This window comes from Lissotriton vulgaris, chromosome 9 (assembly GCF_964263255.1).
Source record: "Lissotriton vulgaris chromosome 9, aLisVul1.2, whole genome shotgun sequence".
Classification (NCBI taxonomy): Eukaryota; Metazoa; Chordata; class Amphibia; order Caudata; family Salamandridae; genus Lissotriton; species Lissotriton vulgaris.
The window spans coordinates 157,057,434-157,080,446 of NC_141697.1; the positions used below are offsets into that span (position 1 = coordinate 157,057,434).

The following is a 23,013-nucleotide window of genomic DNA, read 5'->3' on the forward strand; positions in this document are numbered from 1 at the left end:
TTTGCGCGCCTCAAACTAGCTAAGGCGGCGGGACCGGATGGCTTCACCTCCACCTTTTACAAAACTTTCTGCCCCCAGGTTGTCCCATTACTGACTGCTCTCTTTAACTCCTTCTCAGACCCCAGCGCCATCACGAGGGACCTGATGGGTGCCATGATATCAGTCATTCCCAAACCGGGGAAGGACCGAGCTCAATGCGGGGCCTACCGCCCTATATCATTGCTTAATGTGGATCTAAAGCTCTACACCAGCATACTGTCGAAACGGTTAGGCCCACTTATGCAGGGTCTGATTGACCCGGACCAAGCCGGCTTTATCTCGGAGCGACAAACGGTCGATAATACCAAAAGGGCGCTCCACCTGGTGGAGCGGGCCTCTAGGTTACCGGGAAAGTTCATGATGTTGGCGATCGATGCGGAGAAGGCCTTCGATTGTGTCCATTGGCCGTACTTGGAGCAAGTGCTCATCAAGGCAGGGTTAGGAGCAAAATTCCGCACATGGATTCTAAATTGCTATACCTTCCCCACAGCGTCGGTACGGGTAAACGGCTGCTCATCACCCACATTCCCCCTCGAACGCGGAACTCGGCAGGGGTGTCCGCTCTCACCCCTGCTTTTCGCGCTGTATTTGGAACCTCTGGCGCAGGCCATACGTATGAATCCAATCATTGGAGGAAATAAATTCTGGGCATATATCCACACGATAAGTTTATATGCCGATGACGTCCTGCTCTCCTTTGCCTCCCCTGCAACATCCTTACCGGCCGGCGCGGCAATCTTGGATGCGTTTGCAAAGGCTTCTGGTTTTAAAGTTAACATGGCAAAGTCAGTAGCCCTCGATCTCTCCCTGGAGACACAGATGCGGGCTTCGCTGGAAGCACAATTCCCCTTCTGATGGGCGGACGGTGCAGTCCCCTACCTGAGCATACAACTGGCGGCCACACTGCCGGACACGGTGCGTATCAATTACGCCAACCTTAGTCGCACTATTCGTACCGAGGTCGGGCGGTGGCGTCATCTCCCGCTCTCCTGGCTGGGCCGAGTGGCGGCGGTAAAGATGACGATTCTCCCACAAATTTTGTACGTTTTTCGGGCTATCCCGCTTCGCCCCCCTGAGGGGTGGATCCGTCGCACACAATCGGAGTTGGCGCAGTTTGTTTGGAACGGGAAGCGCCCCAGGCTCAAGCTGAGGTTAGCGATGCTTCTTCCGGAAGGCGGTGGTTTGGGCCTGCCAGATTTACAACTCTATTACCAGGCGACCCAGCTCCGGACCCTTGTGGAATGGAGCAAATGGGAATCGGAACGACATTGGCTGTTCCAGGATGAGGCGTGGCGGGGCGTCCGTTACAAGAGGTGCCCTTCTTGCGTCGCCAGCACCGGCCCCCAAATCTATATGCCTCATTTATTACGAGGGTCTCGCTTGAGGTCTGGGATCGAACTTGCATCCTGCACGGCTTGACGACCTTTCCGTCCCCCATTACGCCTTTGTTGGAAAATCCCGACTTTGGCCCGGGCAGGGATGTCCACGCATTTGCACGGTGGCGCCCAGCGGGATGCCGGTGCCTCTTTCATGTGTACTCAGGTGAAAAGAGTGATGCCTTTTGAAGAATTCCGGACGGCCTATGACCTTCCAGAAGCCGAACGTCTTAGGTACCTGCAGGTCCGACACTGGGCGCTTCACCCCCTGACCCGTGAGGACGCAACACGCAAGCTTAGCAAATACGAATACTGGCTTCTTTCGCGGACCACAGACAAGCGGCTCATCTCAGACATATATCGGCTCCTCTTGGACAGATACTCGCGCGTTTATAATGCAGGACGGGCAAGATGGGAAAGGGAACTAGGGCGGACTCTGCGCAACAAGCAATGGGAGGACATTTATTACCGCGCCCGACACTCGGCCTAACACATGTGGTTGACAGACACATTTACAAAACTAGTAACCTACTGGTATTATACACCAGAACGCTTGCGTGAGATGGACCAAATGGGAGATGCGTCCTGCTGGAGAGGTTGCGGGGAGAGAGGCACCTTGACACGCCTTTTGTTGGACTGTGGACACATACAGGGCTATTGGAAATTGATTCTGGATGAGGTGGACGCCCACTTTGAGACGGAGATCCCGCGATTTCCGGCCTATATCCTGTTGGGGCTTCCTAATGCTCTAACCTACCCATTACGAGCTCGCAGGGGTCGATTGATAGCGATAGCGCTGGGCTACGCTGTTCAGGCCTTGTTGGCCTTGTGGCGAACCACGCATGTCCCCACCCTTCAGAATTGGCTGTGGCGACTCTGGTCTGTCCTTGGTATGGAGAAACTCTCCTTGGTGAAAGCAGGGGAGGGGGTAAAATATGCGGAGCTCTGGCAGCCTTTTCTGTCCCTGCTAGCTACCGAATTTCGAGAAGTGACCTGTCCTAGGTATTTAAGGTTGCTCCGCTTGTCACTGGTGAATGACAGAACTGTATAAAGGTGTGAGGTGGTATGTATGGTGTGGGAGGTTGGATCCGGAATGTGGGAGAGGGGTGGGGGGTTGGGGAATAGTTCAGGGGGGGTGGGTTGAAGTTACGTGTTTTTCCTTTTGTGGCTCTAAGAGCACTCGACAGACTGCCGGTTGGGCTCGCAGCTCCCGAAGCTTATCGGACATAGTGACTATTTCGTAAGGTGGAGCTCTGCTGAGATTGCTATAACATTGGGCGCATTGTTATCTGCACTGTACCTTGATATTTCTCAGCTGTGTGTAAGAGCCTTTCTTTTTGCAATAAAAAGATTTAATACTAAAAGAGGGCAGTTTTGTAATGTGCTAGGACATTAGCTCCCAGGATCCTTCTGTTACAAGAGACACATCTCCTGGGCACAACTCGACAATTTCTGGGGAAGCTCAACTATAACAGACTGTTTCATTCCCGGTTCACTATGGCACCAAAGTGGTAGCTATGCTTCTCTTCAAACCTTTCTCTTTCGCAATAATGGAAGCTCATCCTGAAGCCCTGCGTCAATGAGTTATGATCTTTGGGCTCTTAGAAGGTAGGCCCTGGACTATCGTTAGTATATGTACTGCCTACACTAATTGACAACAGCTTATTGGGGCTATCTAACCTTCTTCTAAAAGCCCAACTGGAACAAACAGTCCTGGGATGGTGAACTTTAAATCAGTGATGCATGCCAAAATGGACTCCACCTGGTCCGCCATTCACGCAAGAAGTAAGACTCCTCAAATAGGCCCAGCCAATGGGGCTAAGTGATGTCTGGTGAGTGATGCTTTAGCGAGCCCAAAATTATACTCCCTGTTGATACTCACAACAGTTAGTGTGCATTATACTGTTTTTGTATGTGCAGCAGACTCTGCGAGCTTCAGTAACCCTCCCCACCCATCTCCCCAATCCTGCTGGGAAGCCTCTCCAATCACTGTCCAGTAGAGCTAGCAATAGACAGCGCGAACAGTTGCCAATGGTGGCTGAAGGTCTGGCAAAAGGTCTAAAAAGAAAGTGGAAGGACATCAAGTTGTCTTTTAACCATGTTACTTGATGTAACAAGACTATTGGACTGTAATAAAAATCTGCATATTTCAAAATTCAAAGGAATTTTAATTTTAATGCAGTGATATTAGCTAAATAAAATATAAGGATTTGTAAAATTTCGAGATAAGCTGTATAACTTTTTTATACATGTGTTTTTCATTAACTTTGCATGAATTAAGTACATTTGAATTGAGGTTGTTCACTTTTACACCTGTTAGGGTTAGGCAGACAATAATGGGAGTTAGGAAGTTGGTCTCTTGCAAAGTCAACGGAAGGGCTATAGTGAGAATCCTGTAGAGGTGAAGAACCCTGTTAATGGTGTGCTGATATTAGAAGAAAGGGTGATAAAGCATTGTATTCTCGCAGTGGAGAGAGGTGCCAGTGTTGGCTCAGTATGAATATTTAGTTTTAGATTTGTATTCGGCCCTATGGGATCTAGTAAATGAAGAAAATATATGAAAGGAGTATTTGACCTAATACTGTGGGTGAAGAATGCATTGGTTAGGAGAGAAAAGAAAAAGGTGTCACAGTGAGGTTCGTTAAAGATAAACTTAAAATGAGGAGGTGAGCTATGAGTAGATAGGTGGGCAAGCATCCCCTAATCTCTGCACTTTCATCTACATATAGTCAAGATGGCTAGGGGAATATGTTCAGAGAATATGTTCAGAGAAGACTAAAAAAACTCAGACAAAAACACTTTTCTACCAAATTCACTGAATACTGCTGTGCCCCCAAATGAATATGCAATAATTCCAGAAGGCACAGTCCTGATGGCTTCTTTATAGCACTTTTTGATACAAGTGTGAAACCATCGAGAAGTTCTGTGTTTTGTTATCCCTACACCCGTCGAAGAGAATCCACAGGCAACCACCATTTGTCTCTCATTTACCCCTTTCAGATTTTGAAACATGGTGAGGCTGAGCTGTGATCTGTGTAGTCCCCCATCCCCCACAAACAGATCTGGTGCTGGCATACATTCATATGGTTTATGTGGATCCCTGAATGTTGTTCTAGGTTGAAACGTTGACACTGCTCACTTTGGTGCTGGAGAAATGAGTATAAAGTAACTGCTCATTTACTTTGCTTGCCTTCAGAATGAGTCTTTTATGAGAGATATTTACATCACAATTTTGCGAAAGCTTAAATATCGGAGCCATAATTTGTGCTTTTATTAATTCACATTCATTGTATGGGAATATGTTATGCTTGCGGAAACTTTTTAATCAATTCCTTTATTATCACATGGATCTAAACAAGTGGCAGCTGTTGAGGCTTAATCAAAATGGAAACCTGCAGTACTTCCTACCTTGTTGCAATGCTGAATTCAGTGCTTCATACAGTGATGGTGTCATGAAAGATACTACTAGGTTCTAATCACATCAGTGACAAAATCTCAACCATATCATACTATTATATTTTGGATCCACCTTCATCAGAAGGGCCATGATTTGAAAACATCCCCCACCCTCCAGTAGCCAGTAGCGTAAACGTAGATTTCTGCTGTCTAGAACATGACCATGGAGATGAGAGGGAATGTTTGCAATCTTTAATACCTACCCCAGCTTATTAGATAGAAACGTATGTACCTGATACTCTTCTTGACCAGTTCAGTGCCACAGAAATCTTGTCCCTTCAAAACTTCATGAACTTGCTCAATGCGTTGTCTTAATGGTAGTAGCAGGACAGCATATATCGGATCAAGCGCCCCTGGAATCAACATTGCATTGTCAAGATCCCCCTTCTCATGGATATGTACACAGAGAACCTGAGGTATTAAATCTGTTAGTGATCGATGCGATGAACTGGGGATACTCGCATGTAAAAAGGTTAAAAACATTACGTCGGGGTACAAACTATTGATGCAAAGTTATCTGAAATCTGACGAGAATATCTCATGAACATGGCTATATCCTTTTAAACAGGCAGTATGATCACAAATGTTGTTAGCATTGCCTATTGATAGGACATCCATAGCTTGGTTATGTTTCAAAGTTTCAAGACGCACGCTTCGTCGCACTTGTTCACTTAGGACATGGTAAGGATGTAAGAGGCCATAAAGCCAACAGTTCTAGTCCTAACTTTGCAGCACTGGATATCCTCTCTGATCAGAAGTAGAAATCATCTTTCTAATGTATTCCACCTGCTTTGCAACATCGCTTACTTAAAACACTGTTGAAATATTTGCCAAAGATACCAACCTGACTGCTTATTTTCTCCTAAGCGTGATGAGTTATCAGAGATTGAACATGGATATCATCTTTCCTAGCTTTTTGGGTAGTCGGGTGAAATATTACGTTGAGAACAGTCTACTTTAAATCTATTCTGATTAAATGCCCATTCTGAGTCCTGTTAGTGCAGTATTAGTTAAAATGAATAAAACATTTACTTTGTAGCTTTGTGGGGGCATGTGGTTGCTACAAGTTTATTGTAAACAGCTTCAAAAATTGGCGTCACGTTTTTGTTGCGATCTGCAGGACAGACAGGCCCAAGGCCCTTCAAACCTGTTCGAAGAAAAGCACCTTGGCCCTGCCTTTTACCTTCGCTGAGGTAGATTTAAAGGGTTATACTGTACATCTGATAAAATGCTTGACCGACCAAACCGAAAATGCGTCCTATTGGCCAATGAAGTTCTCAAGCGTCTCAAAATTGAAAGAACCGAATCAAATCCTACCTGGATAATATGTTTACATAACTCCATTTGTCACCATGAACTTCAAAGCTTCATATTTCTCCTTCCTGTATAATACAGCTTACAATGTTCTCAACCAACAGCCAGAGCGAACACTTAGACCTGGCTAAAGTCATTGCATCCATTAACTGTCCTCAAAGCCAAAGATCTAGGAAAAAACAACCAATTTTTGGCATCACCTTTTTATTCGACTTCTTGGCAGGTGGCAACTCTAGGCTGACAGCTGTCGAAGTGTATTTTCTTAAGCCACGTGACGATCAAATCATAAATATTGAAAGGTAATTGCATATAGGTAAGTATAGATTTATATGCCTAAATCCACATCTACGTACCTTGAAGGTATAGGTACATATATGTGCAGTCAGGCAGGGCACAAGTCCTAAAAAAAGAAGTGGGGGGACTAACAATGTGTGAGCCTTTGTTGCCCCTCTGCTATATTTGCTTCTAGGTGTGAGGCTCTTGACTGCTGCCAGCCAGGAAACTCCAACAAAAGGAGGCTTGATGACCCCTGAGACTCTGCCTTTGTTATGGTCGAGTATCCAAGCAGGAGTCAGTTGTTGTGATCAGAAGCAGACAACAACGTGCAGGCGCTGCTGAATGTATCCCGGTGTTTGTAAATTACACCGGGACGAATTCAGCATCTTTTTCAGTGGGGCCCAACTTCTTGGCAGGGTGGACGGCATCCACCCTGTGAAAGAAGTGGGGGGACGCCGTCCACCCGCGTGGACCCCCGACTCGTGCCCTGCAGTCAGGTATAGAACATCTAGACGTGCATGTCGATATTAGTTTTCCATATTTTTTACTCGATTTTTAGTACCATCGAGATTTTGACTGTTATTTATTGTGCACCCCAGCTGAATTACGCACTGTAGAAAATGTCACACGCCGGCATCTAGCTGACTCCAGCCGAATGGCATCGTCGTAACTGGGTCCAGTAGGAGTATAACTCTGTTGCCCTTTTGAGCGACTCTTTCAGTGAACGTTTGCACTGCATTTATCACCTGTGATTGGGTCCAAGTACACACCTTAGCAGGGAACACGCTGTGCATTTATGTGCTGCCGTGCATATTTTGATCACTGTTGAATACATGTACGCTGTTTTCAATTTCCAAATGGTAGTCCGTATTATTTGATGATATCGAATAGTTTAAGGGGACTGTGAGATAACAAAATGTACAGATCTAAGGACCGGATTAAAAAAAAGTCTGTTTGGTCTGAATGATTTTTTTAGGCCACCCTATTTTGGATTTTACTCACAAAATATACGAACATATTTTGTTGAAGGTTAACCTGTGACGGGTTCCCACAAAGGACTGTAGCAGGGTGCCCCAGGCCTCACGACTAGTCTGTCTCTGGCTGTGCGCGAGACCTGGACACTTGTGATGAAAAGTTTCCCCAGAAGTTTGCTTAGGCTTGCAAGCCCGATGGGTCAAAGGAGGCTCGGAAGGCGGGAGTCTGCTGCCCAAGATTATATATACAGCGGCGGCCCGGGAAGGGACAGGAACACCAGACGGATAATAAAAAAAAGTACTTTTTATAAAACCGGGGTGCTCGCTGCCAGAGAACATTGGCTGCGCGGCTAAGTAGGCCGCGTTCCGCATTTCACAAATAATCCTTTTCAAAGCTCCTGAATACTGGCCTTGTAAACATTCACTAAGTTCTTTTTGGTGAACAGTATGTTATTTTCTAGACTAAAACATGTTAGGGTCACCACACAAAGAAAGGTTAATGGTGACAACAGGACAAAAACTCCCCATGCAGACAGGTACCCTTGAATTCAACAATACAACGTGCCTCGTTCGAAGCCGAAACCGCTAAAAGCTCTGGGGTTGAACAGCCTGTGTGTGGGGTGCACAGGGCTCACCTTGTGTGCGCCCCTACCGAAGAAAGCCCCTTTCATTGCTCGACGAGCTCCCTTGACTGACACCAGGGAAAAGAAAGAGTACATAAAGTAGAGAAAATCAATGTCAATGATTATAACATCTCAAACAAGCGTTGGCAAAGGCAATCAGTCTGGCATTGACTGTCAGCCTTTCGACTTTCAGTGCTTTTTTTGTTCAGTTACATTTTTTATGAAACATTGTTGGGGGAGCTGCTGGGCCATCACCAATATAAGAAAAATGGGAAAAAAGCAAATACAAAGTTCTAAAATAACACATTGCGTTAGTAGTTTCTACTTTGAAAGGAAATACTTTGTGTAGAGTTGTGCTCCTTTTGAAACAGCAGCTTATCGACACTCATAGTGGTTAGCCAATATCTGAAGTGGGCTGACCCACTCCCCCAAGCTGTATGCTTGGGGGAACAAAATGTGATTGACACCACACCAGACCAATGGATGAAGAGGGCTAGCTGAAAGCCCTACTTTTAGCTAGCCCTTTTCCTCCTTTGGTCTGGTGTTGTCACCACTAATGGTGTACAGTTCATTTCTTTTCAGATGGTGGAATTTTTGAAGGACATGGGAGTTGAATACTGTAGATTGCACTTTACTTTCCCCAAGCTGAAGGGCAGGTAGACAGAATGAACAGGTTAGTTAAAGCATGTAGTCAGCAGGCAGTGCATTCTGGAGTTTCATTGAAGAGAACAATTGTGGGCGCACAGGACCACGCCTCATGCCATTACTGACTTTTCCCTTTTCGAGTATTGAGAGGAAGAAGAGCTTGCCAATAAGAATCCCCGGTGGTTAAAGGGTGATACATCAGAGCGCAACAAATGGAGTGAGGAAGTAAAATAGAAAATTGCTAACCATCAAGTGAAGTACAAGGAAAGGTTTGGCAACATACATTGTGGGAAGAGGATTGTGTGGTCTTTGGGGGTCAAAGTGTGGATCAAGAAGCCACGGTTCCATACCAAAGAGATAAACGGATTTTTATTGACCTTTTCAAGTCACGGAGGGGAAGCTCAATGTTGTACGTGTGCATACTGGGGAATGGTGGAGTATGTCCAGGCTGGTTAGTGTGAGAGGGAAGGATGCTGTAGACAATAAGTGTCGAGAAAGAGTTGTTTGCACACAAAGATCTGCTAGAAACACCTGTCAAGATGGTGTGTTCGACCACAAAGATCTGTTTGTGCTGCTGTGTGGATGAAAGATTATTGTAAGGAGTAGTTAATTTTCAGTTTCTAGTTGGGTTTAAGTTTTATTTTTATTGTATTCTGTTTTCATTATAGTCAAATGTTCTGATAGGGATTTGTTGAACTTTTGAGTTTTGTTCTCCTTTCTCTGGAGAAGGAGATGTTATGTTTTGATTATTAAAGCATATCATCTGTTATCTAAGAGATTGCTCACTATTTTATCAGTTTTCTGTGTGGAATGTTCATGGGAGGAATGGCAGTTGGAGGTGACTGAGGAGTGGGAAGGACCTCTTTGGATGTTGAGCTTCTGTTGTAACCTATTAAACCCACATTTCACCTACTCTGGAGCAAGTCTCTTCTTTCCTTCATTGGGATGCAGCACAGACGCCATTTCAATTCTCACAGAATCACACATTATCCAGTCAAATAGCTTGTGGGTTAGCCTTCCTGCTCTCATTCCGCTTGAAACTCTTAAAGTTTTGTTGCCTGAAACACAACTTCACTTTGAAGCCAGATAGAATAAAACAAAAAAATGGAAATGGTCCTTTTTGCAGGGTTACCTCATACGTTTTGCCTTCCTACTCCTATTTTTCCGACATTGTTTTTGTTGGCTTAAGGACTCTGGGCACTTTACCACTGCCAAACAGTGCTAAAGTGCATATGCTCTTTCCCTAAAACATGGTAGCATTGACTCGTACCCAATTGGCATATTTAATTTACTTATAAATCCCTAGTACAGTGCACTACATGTGCCAAGGGCCTTTAAATTAAATGCTGCTAGTGAGCCTGCAGCACTGCTTGTCGCATCCACATAAGTAGCCCCTTAACCATGTCTCAGGCCTGCCACTGCAGGGCCTATGTGTGCAGTTTACTGCCACTTCGACTTGGCATTTAAAACTATTTCCAAAGCCTTAAACTCTCCTTTTATTTCTCAGAGTTCACCTGTGTGGTAAGTGTAAGTGAAAGGTAGGACATGTACTTTTATGTTTGACATGTCCTGGTAGTGGCAAAGAGCCTATTTAGTTTTTCACTACTGTGAGGTCTACTCCTTTCATAGTCTAGCACTGAGAATTCCATTATATACCTTTATGTGGTAATTCCTGACCAGAAAGCCGCAGCTTTGTCATGTTTGGTATGCTCAGAATGGCAATGATAAATCCTCTTTCCAGGTGAAGTTGGATTTCACATTACTAATTTAGCAATGCCATTTTTTGAAAGTGAAAAGAACAAATGATGAAATGATGGATGAAATGAAACACCCCCCTCCGCCCCTTCCCCCCAGTCATAGATCTGGGGTTAATCCATTGTTTTTATGCTCACTACTCCAGTTTGGACCCAGCATATGCAAACAAAGCATTGTCCCCGAGCAACCAGAACCTAGTTATATTGATCAGTTATATCATCAATCCAAATAAGCATCCAGGTATGAAAGTTCTCATCAATAATTCCTTTATTTTCCTGTTTCCTTGTTTCTTTATCACAAGTGCAGGAATTTTGAAGCAATGGTTCTCAATACAAATCCTGTGTCAAAAACATCATGAAAATGTAGCCAAGGCAGCCGACACGTGTTTGCATTCTGTCCTCTGGGGTTTCTCCACGGAGGAGTTTTTTGGCACGTGGATGGCCGTTGCCTTTTGTTCCCTAGAGCATTTATCTCTTTTATGATATTCTGTCACATTATTCTGTATTGGTTTGCGCAGTGTTTAACCTAGCCACGTCTTGCAGTTTGTCCAGCCATATGCAAATTAGCCTTGACCCTGCTCCCTATGGGAACGGTTCAGCCCAAACTGCAAGACCCGGTCCTCTGTGGACTGGAAATAAGCATCCTGGGACCGGTTTCGGGGTACCACCCTTTATCAAACAGGCTAGCTTAAATCTAGTGGCACTGTGAGCATGGGACCCGCCTCTGGGCATGCCCTTCCCACTTAGAGCGACAAAATCAAAAAGAATGAATGATGGAAGGAATGCTGAACAAATCAATCATTCACTCCCCAGTCACAAATAGGGGATTGATCCATCGTTTTTTTGCTTGCCACACCTCCTGAGTTTGGACACAGCCATATACAAATCAGTCTTGACCCTGCTTCCCATGGGAACAGTCCAGCCAAAACTGTCAGGCAAGGTCCTCCCTGGACCAGAAACAAGCATCCTGGGAACGGTTTTGGGGTATCACCCCATATCAGCCAAGCTAGCTTGAATCCAGTGGCACAGCAAGCATGGGTCCCTTGTCTGGGCATCCATTCCAACTTAAGGAGACAAAAGCAAAAAAGAACAAATGATCGATGGAATGCTAAGCAAATCAAACATTCACCCCCAGTCATCTCCTATCCATAACCGGATGCATGTTTCCTATGGGCAGCAGGGTCAAGACTGATTTGTATATGGCTGGATACAATCTGGAATGGCAAGGTGAGCAAAAAATGATTGATTTAGGCCAAGATCTCTGTACTGGGGGAAATGTTTGACATTATTCAGCATTCCGTCCATCAATTGCTCTTTTTGTATTTGTCACCCCGAGTGGGACGGGTATGCCCAGACGTGGGTCCTGTGCTCGCCATGCCACTGGAGTTAAGCTAGCCTGACTGATGAGGAGTAATACGCCGAAACAGTTCTGAAGATGCTTGTTTCTAACCTGGGTTGGGCCTGGTCCGGAAGTTCGGGCTGGAATGTTGCCATGGGGAGAAGGGTCAAGAATAATTTGCATATGGCTGGGTCCAAACTGGAATGAAATAGTGAGCAAAAAAACAATGGATTTAGGCCCAGATCTCTGTACTGGGAGTGAATGTTTGACATTGTTCAGCACTCTGTCCATCAATTGTTCTTTTTGCACTTTTAGAAAGTGGACAATTCTCTGTGCTTATAACTTTGTGTCTTTCAGCCTGTTTCCAATGCACATTTGGCCTGTTTGAAAGCTACACTTTGTGCATTCCCTCTAGGCAGCCACAACACAGGAAGGGCTGGGTGTGACAGGAGATTAATCTGCATTAATCTGTATACTGCTAGCCTTCCGGGACAGAAAAGCGGAGAGTTGGCTCGCCCATAATCTGAATAGGTTGTGTCCTGCTCTTACACAAAGGGCTGATACACCCCTTACTGGTAGTCTGAAGCCAAGGCTGGGCTGAAAGGGATCCTTGTGCACTTCAGAGAGTTCCTTTAAATTCACCCCCTACATCAAAGCCCTTTTGGTACTTACCAGTGCTCTGGTCCTACCAAATCGGACTTTGCGTGGGATTTGTAACCAGACGATGCTGGCTCTAAACTGGCACGTCCCCTGTCCACCTCTGCCATGGGGCTCTGCAGATGGTGAGTCTGGCAAATGAGGCACTTAGCTCTACGTGGAGCCAAGCGCTTTCTCCAGCTTTTTATGCATGCTGTTTACTTGGTGCATGTGATGTGTTGCTTTGGACCTGCATAACTGAAAACGTGCTTCTGTGATTTTTATGGTTTTGTTCTTGTTTTATTCAGAATATAATAATGTATTTGCCTAAACCGGTGTGAAGTTTTTTTTGTGGGATATTCATTGTGTTACTGTATGTGTGTTGCACAAATACTTTACACATTGCCTCTATAGCTAAGTCTGACTGATCTGTGCCATGCTACCAGAGGGTGAGCACAGGTTATCTTTGTTGTGTATCTATTAGAGTGGTGGGTTCTTCCTGGCTGGGGTGTATACCTTAGCCAACCAGAAACACCATTTCTAACAGACGACAAATGCCTTCCTGCTCTGAACTTGCCATATTTTTGGATCTACCACAATGGGAGATCCTCTGCTGTTATAAATCTACTAAACTGCAACCAACGGCACATCACCTATACTTAAAAAACATTAACTGATGTGGTAGTTCGAGAAACTACCATGTATGGTCTCCTTTTTCCACTATTGAGTTGCCATTGCCAATCTGCAACACTTAGTGTAGGAGGCAGGCTTAGTATATGGTGCTTCACTTTTTTAAGTGTAGCACCCTTCACTAATCCAGACAACCCTTATGGTGATTTTAGGGGTCTTAGACAACCTTAGAAAGCTCTCTAAGTTGTAGCTGTGGATAACAGCCTTCAGGCTTAGTCCAGAAGGAGTGCTAAGCAGCTTGCTTTACCGAAACGAATCCTATAGTGTAGGTTAAACAAAAAAGAACCACACAGTGTAGTTATAAAAATGTCTATTCATTATACACACTAACCCCTTGGTATATCTCTTACCTGGAAATATCAACACAAATACACAAAATACTTAAACTGTAAAGAGGTAAGTGCTCACAATACACAGTAGTATACTAAAGAAGTAGAATGCGAACTGCGACAGAAGTCGGGACTTGATCCAGAAGACTCAGAAGAGCTGGGGACACAAGAAACCACCCAAGGTAAGTACAAAGGAACCCAGTGGAGGCAGTGTGCAGTGTGGAAACACAGCCGTGTACTCAATACAAGTCACTGGAAAGTCGAGGTTGCAGTTTTAAAGAAGGACCCTTCCCAGTGGACCCTGAAGAAACCGTCTGGAAGACAGAGGTTGGAGAGTCACCCCACCCGTTGATACCTCCGGAGCCAGGATACATACACCAGGGAAGCCGGGTGCATAGGTGTGAAGTGACGTTGGAAACCGCCGTAGACCACAATGGAAGACTTCAGGAAAGTTGCAGCTGGGAAAGAAGGTAAAAGAGCCCAGTGGAATCCAAGGGTGGATTCTTGAAGAGAGGAACCTTCAGAGTCTATGCCACTCGGAGGTGACCAGGAGGCACGGAAGAGCAGTGACTGCCGATGATGGGAGATGCAGGAGTGATGACTGTGACCTTGTTGCTGCAGCTGTGCGCACCAGGCGACGCTGTGGAAGACCAGAAGCCCAGAAGCCGTTCACAAGCTTTCCTGTGTCAGAAGTTGAGAACCAGGGGGTCGGTGTCCGGCGGGGTCCTAACAAGCAACGTTGGGACCAACAAGGGACTTACCAATTACAAAAGAGTCTGAGCAGGCCAGAGCAAGCAGCGGAGCCCACTGAAGCCAAAGAAGACCCACAGGTCGAAGGTACAGGAGTCGCAAGAGGACCTCAAGCAGCTCCCCAAGAGGCAGGCCCACGGTGCAGAGGATGCGATGAGGATGAAGGTCTTGGAGCTTCTTGTAGCCCAAAGATCTCTGGAGTACAGAGCCAACAAGCCTTGGCAACGACAAGTCAACGGGGTCCACAGGGGTTCTGTTCCAGGGGTTCCGACGATTGGTACTGGCCTCAAACTTGCTAAGAGAACAGGTCAGGCCTCAAGGCAGTTGAAGAACAGCCACCTGTGTTGCTAAGCCTTTTGTCAGGAGGAGCAGACTGGTCAACTTCGTTGCAGTGCCCGCAAATGCAGGGGAGTGACACCTTCACTCCAAGGAAGATTACTTTGGGTGTCCTTGATGCCTACAGGCCTGGATATGAACCTGGAAGAAGCACAGGCACAGATGACGAAGAATACTTGCAGAACAGCGAGACCAGGAGCAGCAGGAGTCTTCCTTGGTGCAGTCTCGGTTCCAGGTGAAGTTCAGCGAAGTCCAGGTGCCCAGAAGTTCAAAGTTGAAGTGGTTTCGGGTTTGAATCTTGTCCCACGACGAATCTGAAGAGCCACCCACAGGTAAGCCATTAAGTACCCTAAAAAAAGGGTTGTAACAATTCATAGGTACCTCCCAGAGGAGGGGCTGGACAGAGGGGAGGATACTCCCATCTCCTTTGTCCAGTTTCGCACCAGAGCGGTAGCCCAGGGCTCCCTGAATTAGCTCAAACCGGATTATACAAGAGGGCATCAAATGTGCTCTTCAAAGCAGTCTGATGGCGCTGGCAAGCTCCCCCCAGCCCAATACACTAAGTCCTGTCTGGGAAGTGGTCACACCTCCCTGTGTCAGAAAACCTATTGTTTTACCTTCCACTGCTCGAGCTCAGCAGCAGAAGGGCAAAAACGTGTCTGTGCTCAGCAGCCGCACTAGCTTGCTGTTAGACCCTGAAAGGCTGGTACTGAGAATACAGGGCGCACCCTAGAGGAGCCCCCAGTACATGGGATCATACATCCAACACTGCAATTGGTGTTGTGGTAGGATTCCAAAATGTTTGATGACAAACGATTCTGGTTTCGGTGCAGCCAATATATAGTTAGACATCTCGTAAATGACTTGATGTCCACTATATGTATTAAATGGCTGACCACAATTACAAAGCCTGGAGAATTGACTCCGAAGTTTGTAGCGGTGTCCTGCTCATACAGGGGCACCATCACACTTATAACCAAGCACCTGCCCTCAGGACTGAAGAGCCTGCCATAGGGGTGACTTGAAGGTTTTAAGTGCAGTGACCTCAGATATAAGAACACGTATATCTGTCGTAAGTGTTGCTTACACCAACTTACACAGGCTGCAATGGCAGACCTGTAGTCACAGTTTAAGTGGGCTCCTATGGCTGGCATAATACATGTTGCAGCCCATGGGAGACCCCTGGTCTACCTATGCCCTGTATACCTTAGTACCATATACTAGGGGCTTACAAGGGTACACCAGTAGTCAATTGTGGAGGTACCAAAGTATTACCATAGCCAATTTAGGCAGACAGCACAGTGACAGGGGTCTGGATTAGCAGGATCCCAGTCAGACTAGTCATAAAACAGAATAACACCAGCAAAAAGTGGGGGTAACCAGGAAAGCAGATCCTATTTTCCTACACTTAGAGTACCCTAAACCTTCAGCAAAGGTATGTCTCTGTCAAATTGATGTAAATAATGCCCCTTCAAAGATGCAATACAAATGTTCTGTTTGCGCTGTAATCGTAATCTCTTTTTTGTTTGCTTTGCCCTCAGGATGGTTGCAACTACGAACTGGAAATGATGCCTTACTTGCACAAGGATGATGTTATGTTGAAAAAGTCGAGAAGTGTGCCCGCTGACCGAAAAGAAAAGCAATCCACTGCAAAGATTTTCAATTCTAAAAAAGAAAAAGAAAGAAACTCTGCAATAGGAAAACATTTCCGTTCATTTGTTGAGTCTGATGCTGAATGTGCATCTCTTTTTAAACAATCTAATTTAAAGTCCACCAAAAAATCAACATCTCGCAACCCGGAAAGTAAAATGGAAACCGATCATTCTCTTGGCAAAGACTTGACTGAAAATGGGGGAAATTCTGGTTCATGGGACAGACAAACTAGCCATGATAAAATAGATGTCACGCCTGCCAATCAAGATGCATCTCTTCAAGAAATAGAGGACTTAACAGAAGGAGTTGACGTGGCAGTGCACAATGAGTTATCCTTAGTGGATCATCCCATTCCTACAAAACAGAACACAGTCTTTATAGCTGAACCTTTTGGAAAAATGGCAAGTACCTCAGATGAACTGTTGACCAAAAAGACATCCGAGGGTTGTACTAGAATTAATGCAGACTCTGGTTACAATAGTTTTACTGAAGAGAGTGCAGATGTTTCATGTACCATGTTTTACCCACCTGAAGAGGAACGGGGAAACTGCACTCATAAAAATCAATTGAACATTTACAGTCTTTCCACAGTAAAATCAATTCTTACAAATGTGGAGAGGTTTTTATCACGGTCACCCCCTCCGTTTGAAGAACTCACCCGGCTTGAGGACATAACGTTCCAGATTGATGAGACTCAGCTGGGTAAACATCTAAGCACACTAGTACCTAATTGTGCAGTAAAATCTCCAGAAAAGCCTCAAATTCTGTCTTGTTTGAACAATTACAATGAAGTGTTAGTGCCTGAAAGAGAGCTTATAAGTAATGCATGTGTTCCTGTGGAAAATGAATTATCTATGACTTTTTCTGTGAAATCAAATCCGAAGTTGGCCAAAGTCAACGTGCTGGGACCTGATGTCCCACAACATTCAGAGTCATCACAAAGAGAGTGCGCTGCTGTTAACGGATATAACAACAAAGACTGGCATGACATTTTTGATAATGACAGTGACGATAATACACATGAAGAAATGCAGAATCGTTCAAAAAAGGGTACTTCTAATACTGCTCTGGTTGAAGATAAGTGTGCTAAGGTCAGTGAACATAGGACAAACCTCGCAGACAATGAGCATATCTCAGTCTGCGTTAATGATGAGGATATCCCAGGCTTCGCGGATGAAGGGCATGTCAAGAGAATTGCGGCTGATGAGCAGAACACAGACCTTACAGGTGATGAGCATCATACAGAGCTTGACACCCAGGACAGTCTAGATTTGTTTGAAGAAGATCCATTTTCATTAATTGACAATGGAAGCCCTTGTAAAACTGATACTAGCAGATCAGGACCTGTCTCTGGTTTACCTGAAGTAGAAAAGATGCATACTGCAGATATCTCCACGCTGCATGCCCAAAGCAAGGGAGACCTCAGTGAGTGTCACCAGCGACTTCCAGCTCGCACCAGCATGTCAGCTGAACTGGAGGGATCGGTAGACAAGAACGCCATGTTTGACTGTTCGGAGGAATTGTTTTCTGTTAATTTCGAACTTGGGTTTTCCATTGACGAATCTGATGGCGAGAACTTAGATGTTCTGAACCAGAGTGCCATTGAGAAAGAAGAGAGCATATCCTACAGCCCTCTACAAGATATATCGATGCGAACTGAAAATCACCTAGACAGTTGCAACCTTACACCTCTCCCAAGCAATGTCAAGTCAAGGCTGACTGGGGAAAAGCGCTCCACACCCGTGTCATCGAGCAGCGACGTACGATTTGCAAAGTCTAGTCACGGTTCAGCATCGTCTCCATTGAATTCCACCAGGGAAGAGAAATATGCATCACCTGTTACTTTTGATCTTGGTGAATCAATCTTCACACCACTAGGGGGGAAGCGGAGCAGTGCTGAAGTCTGCCAAAGATCATCCAAGCTTTGGGCTTCAGACCAAGGGACAGCATTGACTCCTTTTAGAAAAACAAGTAGAGAAAATGCTGACGCTGTGAAAAAGAAATTGCTAACTTCGGAATTTGGTAGCATCAGCTGTCCAGCAGTGGCTTCGAGCAGTGAAAAGAAAAAGACCGCCATCTCCCCAAGTGGTCCGAACGACGGTAACGTATTATTCAGCAATTACTGCAGCAAACCTACATTATTGTGTTTTATTAAGCGTTATTAGGCCACGTGTATTATATTGCACTGCATAAATATATTTAGGTATGTACGAATATTTACACTGTGCCAGTGAAAACGCCCAAAAATAATACATGAAAGGTTATTTGGATCAAGTGTACTAATAAAAACTAAATTCTAGATTTATTACTACAGTGTAAAAGTCAATTATATTGTATTGCCACAGGATAGGATGTCTGACAAGAGAGAACACTACTAATTGTCTCGATGGACTGACTGTTATAATAATTTGACAGAGGAAAACAATTCTGCTCACAGTCAGAAGTTGCAATCAGTGTCGTTTTGTCTAGGACTCTAGGTGCACACATTTAACCCTTTGTTTCCTGGTTCTTGTTAAATTCATTTGTGCAGAACTCCTACGCATGCCAAAGCAGCGCAACATAAACTATAAATGCAGATGTGCTGAGAAAGATATGCTATTTATTACCTTTTGTCGAGGAAATCGAAAAGGCTTTGCCTCGAGTGATGATATTCTGTGACTCTGCGCATCTGTATATCTGCATAAAAAGGTGTTGTTGGCATACAATACAGTTAAAATGTATGGTCTACAACATTGTTTCAAATTTGGCTCATACGCCCCCATCCCATTGCATCATTATTTGAGAAAGTAACCTTTGTGAATATCTTGTTTCTAAGACTGAACACCAATTGGGCATCATTTGTATCCATACTTGATACTATAGGTCATGAGCAGAGTATCGCAACTATGCTAGTTATGGCAGATCATTATTACTAAATGTTATGTTTGCTTAGAACCACAGTGTCACTTTTATGAATGATTAGATGTGTTTAAAAAAAATAACATTAGCAGTTGAACGCAGGTCGAACACCCATGCATCTAGTTCCCCTGCACAGGGGCCCCTGACTCTGTCAGCAGGGTTTATTTAGATGCATGGGGCAGACCCAGACTCCACCCCTCACCCCACCCCGTCCTCGCTGTTAAATGTAGGTCCAGTTTCCCATATGTAGTGGAGATTGAACACAGTGCACCGAACACACGTGCTCGTCAGTATTTGCATATTGGGTTCGCCCTCAACGGCAGGTTCCTGTCTTTTAAACTTGCTCGCATTGGTGCCTTCAATGTGAAATAACCTTTTTTCATTGTCCTTACAAAAGTTCAGATTTTTTGCAGCTCACCAGTTCTAGAAAATGGTGCCCATTTCAGGATACAAAATGTTGGCTACATGCTCTAAATCTTTAGGAAATTAACAAGTTTACTCTTCCCAAAAGTGACTTACTTTTTTTTCGAAATCCTTTTCCTACATATGTACCTGTGCATTCAGCTTAGAACAGATCATAATGTCTGTCTTTGCCTCTGTAATTTTATTCTCCAACAGCGCAAAACTCTCAAATCTGATAGAGACTTCTAGCTAAAGATTCCTTACCATAGAATTCTCCCTAGGCGTCAGACGGGATCAGAAAATGTTTTCGTGGACAGTACCCCTGCGTGCAAGTAGGTGGCGTGATTAGGCTCCCCATTTCTTCATTGGCGTTGTCCGCATCAGAAGTGATATTCGTGTTGCCTATGTAGGTGCCACCTAGGCACGCTGAAGCTAGTTCTTTTCTTTCTGCGCCAGATGGTGCAGATCTTGGAAACGCTAACCCTAGTCACTTTTTGACTAAGCTTTTTTCAATATTTTGTGAAAGTATTTTTTGGGGTGTCACCTCTTGGTGTTGCAGAAATGTCATGAAAGAAGGCCAGCTTCAATCCCTGTAGTGCCTTTCACCGACAGAGGTCGGTGGCAGACCCACACCTTTGTCTCTGGTGCCTCGAATGAGACCATGACTCAAAATCCTGTGCCAGCTGATGTGCCATGCATCCACAGGCCTTGAAGGAGCGATGCCTCAAGCTCCTGGTGGCTAAACATGTGAACTGAACTTCTGAACTGGGGTGGCGTGGTGAGCAAAATAACAATGGATTACACCCAGATCTGTGACTGGGGGTGAATGGTTTGCCAATGTGTAACATTCCGGCCATCACCTTGTGTGTTTTGCGGCTAAACATCGGATGCCATAGCGCTTGAGGTCCCGGGACCGGTCACGGAGTCGGAGGTTGATGTTGCACTCCAAATCGACCTCACAAAAATAAGTTGAAACATGCTTTAACTTCACCTCGGCCAATGATCTGGAGCGTCACTCTAGACCTGGCTCTGTGGTTGAACAAGCTCCTGGGCAGACTCCGCGCCTCCCCACGTTTCTGGAAGCTGGAGTGACCCCCCCCCCCCCCCCCCCTCTCAAAGAGTTTTATGAGGTCTTACACCTCATACTTGAGTGGCCTGTTCCCTCTGGCGTGCCTTCGGTCCCCACATGTTCGAAAGGGGCCTCACCCAACTGGATCCATGTCGACTGCTCCAGCCCCAGTCTGGCCCCAAGGATCCACAGTTGGATCCGGATCGGCGCTGGTTGTACTATGAAGACCTTGCCCGAGGCCGGTTCCGAGGCCGACGCTCCCGGCACCATCCCCAACTCCAAAACAGAGCTGAAGGGACGTCGTACAACACAGACTGTAGCACTGACTGAAGCCATGCTTTGCAGGCCAGAGCTTGAGCACTCTTCCTATGGAATATGACTCAGGGAAGAATGGGAGAAATCTCTGGACCTCAGGAATACCAGCCCTATGAATCCTTGGAATGGTGTTAGGATCTGGGTGAAGCCTGTGGACTGGACACTTCTCCAGATACTGGCATGTTTCTCCCCCTACTGTGGCTATGGAGGAGACAGCTTCATTCATTATGGTGGTGTTGGAGGGCAGTTGATGTCCTAGACCTTAGTTGCCCTTGGTGGCAATCAAGACTAATATCTTGATTGAAGTACTTCGACCGAGACTGCCTCCTTCCGAACCGCTTCTCCCATTCAACTAAGCACTTACTGATGTCCTGCTTGGTACCTACTCCAAGCCCAACACAGGGGCCCTGTGAACAGGACAAATGCCCACCACCCCCGTCTGCTCCAGGAAACCCCAAATTCCTCACCGAATACCCTACCCTGGAGAGCTTGATGGTCCAACTCTCCATTTCACATGTAAATTCTTGTGCATTCCCAACCGCCTAGCTGGATCGGGAATCCAAGAGGCTAGACAATTTAGGCAAGAAAATGTTTTCTGCGACCAGCCTGGCATTGTGGTTAGTGAACACTGCATGCCTTTTGGGACGCTATTCCCACTTTGAGTGGGATATGGTTGCTCAGGTGCCGCCCGCTGTCCCGGAGGAGGCCGGGCTGTGCTCTTCCTGGCCTTTGCAGATGGAAGGGATGCAGTTAAGTAGACCATTTTGGACTACACTCCACCAACTCTATAGGCAGAGCGATTTCGTCAATAGTGGTCCTTCAATGCTGTGCATGGTTTAAGACTACTGGCTTTTCTGGGGATGTCCAGGCATCACTCAGGAAAATGCGCTTTGATGGCTTCCGTCTCTTTGGAGACCAGGCAGATTCAGTGCTGGAGCGCTGTAAGATCAGCACGGCTACGACCAGGTCCTTGGGCCTTTCCATGACACCTTTTCACCCTCAATCAGTCTTTCTCTGCTTTAGTGGCCATATAACAGCCACGTCATTACCCGACCAGCCAGCGCAGCCTTTTCCACCTCTGAGTGGACGCAGTATGTATCAGTCCAGCTTCCCTCTTAGCAGCGTCCAAACCCTCCTAGTCTGCCATTTCCCACCATGGACACCCGTTGGACAGCAGGATTCGCCATCACCTGCCCCATAGCCAGTCCATAAATTTGGGCCAGTGGATTTTGCAGATTTTCAGAAGGGACTACTCCCGCCCCTTCGAGACTGCCCCTCCCTCTATGCCGCCTACTTTTGACAGGCTGATGGAGGACCACCTATCTTTTCTCTGCCAGAAAGTGACGGCTCTTTGGGCCAAAGGAGTCATAGAGAGAGTACCAACACCAGAAGTTGGTTGTGGTTGTTATTCCTGTTACTTTCTGGTGCCGGAGAAGGATGGCGGTGTCATATGGTTCCTACTTTATCAGTGAAATTGTGTTTTTGGACAACATAAACATCAAAACTGTGTAAGACTGAGTCTCGTACACCAACAGGATATGTTTCCTTAGTCCTGGCCACCCTAACCTAGCAAGGTAACCGGTAGTATGTGCCAACCTCAGAACATGACAACCCTGACTCCCCAAAGAAACCGATCTAAGGCCCTTTAGTTTTGAAAGTCATGCATGCCCAAAGGGAAACACAAGAAATACTCGAACTGGCATTTCAAATATTTATTGAAGCAATAAGACTCTTGTGTAAAATGTGTGCTGCAATTATTATTAGAAGGAAAGAAAAACGACTAATCATCATAACAAGAATAGTAAAGAAAATGAACAGTTCAACCCTTGTACCCTTATATTAGATTATAAGCTTGCATATGAGTATAGTTATAGTTATGCTCCCTACCAAGCTTTCCCTATCCTAGTGTGCCTAGGAGGTGAATCTGCCAGAATACCTGAGGGTGAACTAGCTCCCCAGTTAACTGTTGGTATTTTTCACCTGGGAGCCTGTCTCGGTGTAGAGCAGGGCACCGTCATTCTCAGGAATGCCTGGAATACCGGCATGGGGCGACCTCAACAGGGTCAGTAAAATGCTCCTCTCACTGGACAAGGGAGTGATGTTGTTTATTATAACAAACTATATTCATGTTGCCTTGCC

General features: G+C 45.6%; 1 protein-coding gene across 2 annotated transcripts in view; it reads left to right on the forward strand.

Annotated features, from left to right (window-relative positions):
• FANCM (FA complementation group M) overlaps positions 1-23,013 on the forward strand; it is an 861,212-nt gene that overhangs the window by 625,429 nt on the left and 212,770 nt on the right. For both annotated transcript variants that reach the window (XM_086937264.1, XM_086937265.1), the window contains one exon: positions 16,079-18,290. In XM_086937264.1, the coding sequence (XP_086793390.1) occupies positions 16,079-18,290 (2,212 nt within the window). The remainder of the gene's footprint in view (positions 1-16,078; positions 18,291-23,013) is intronic.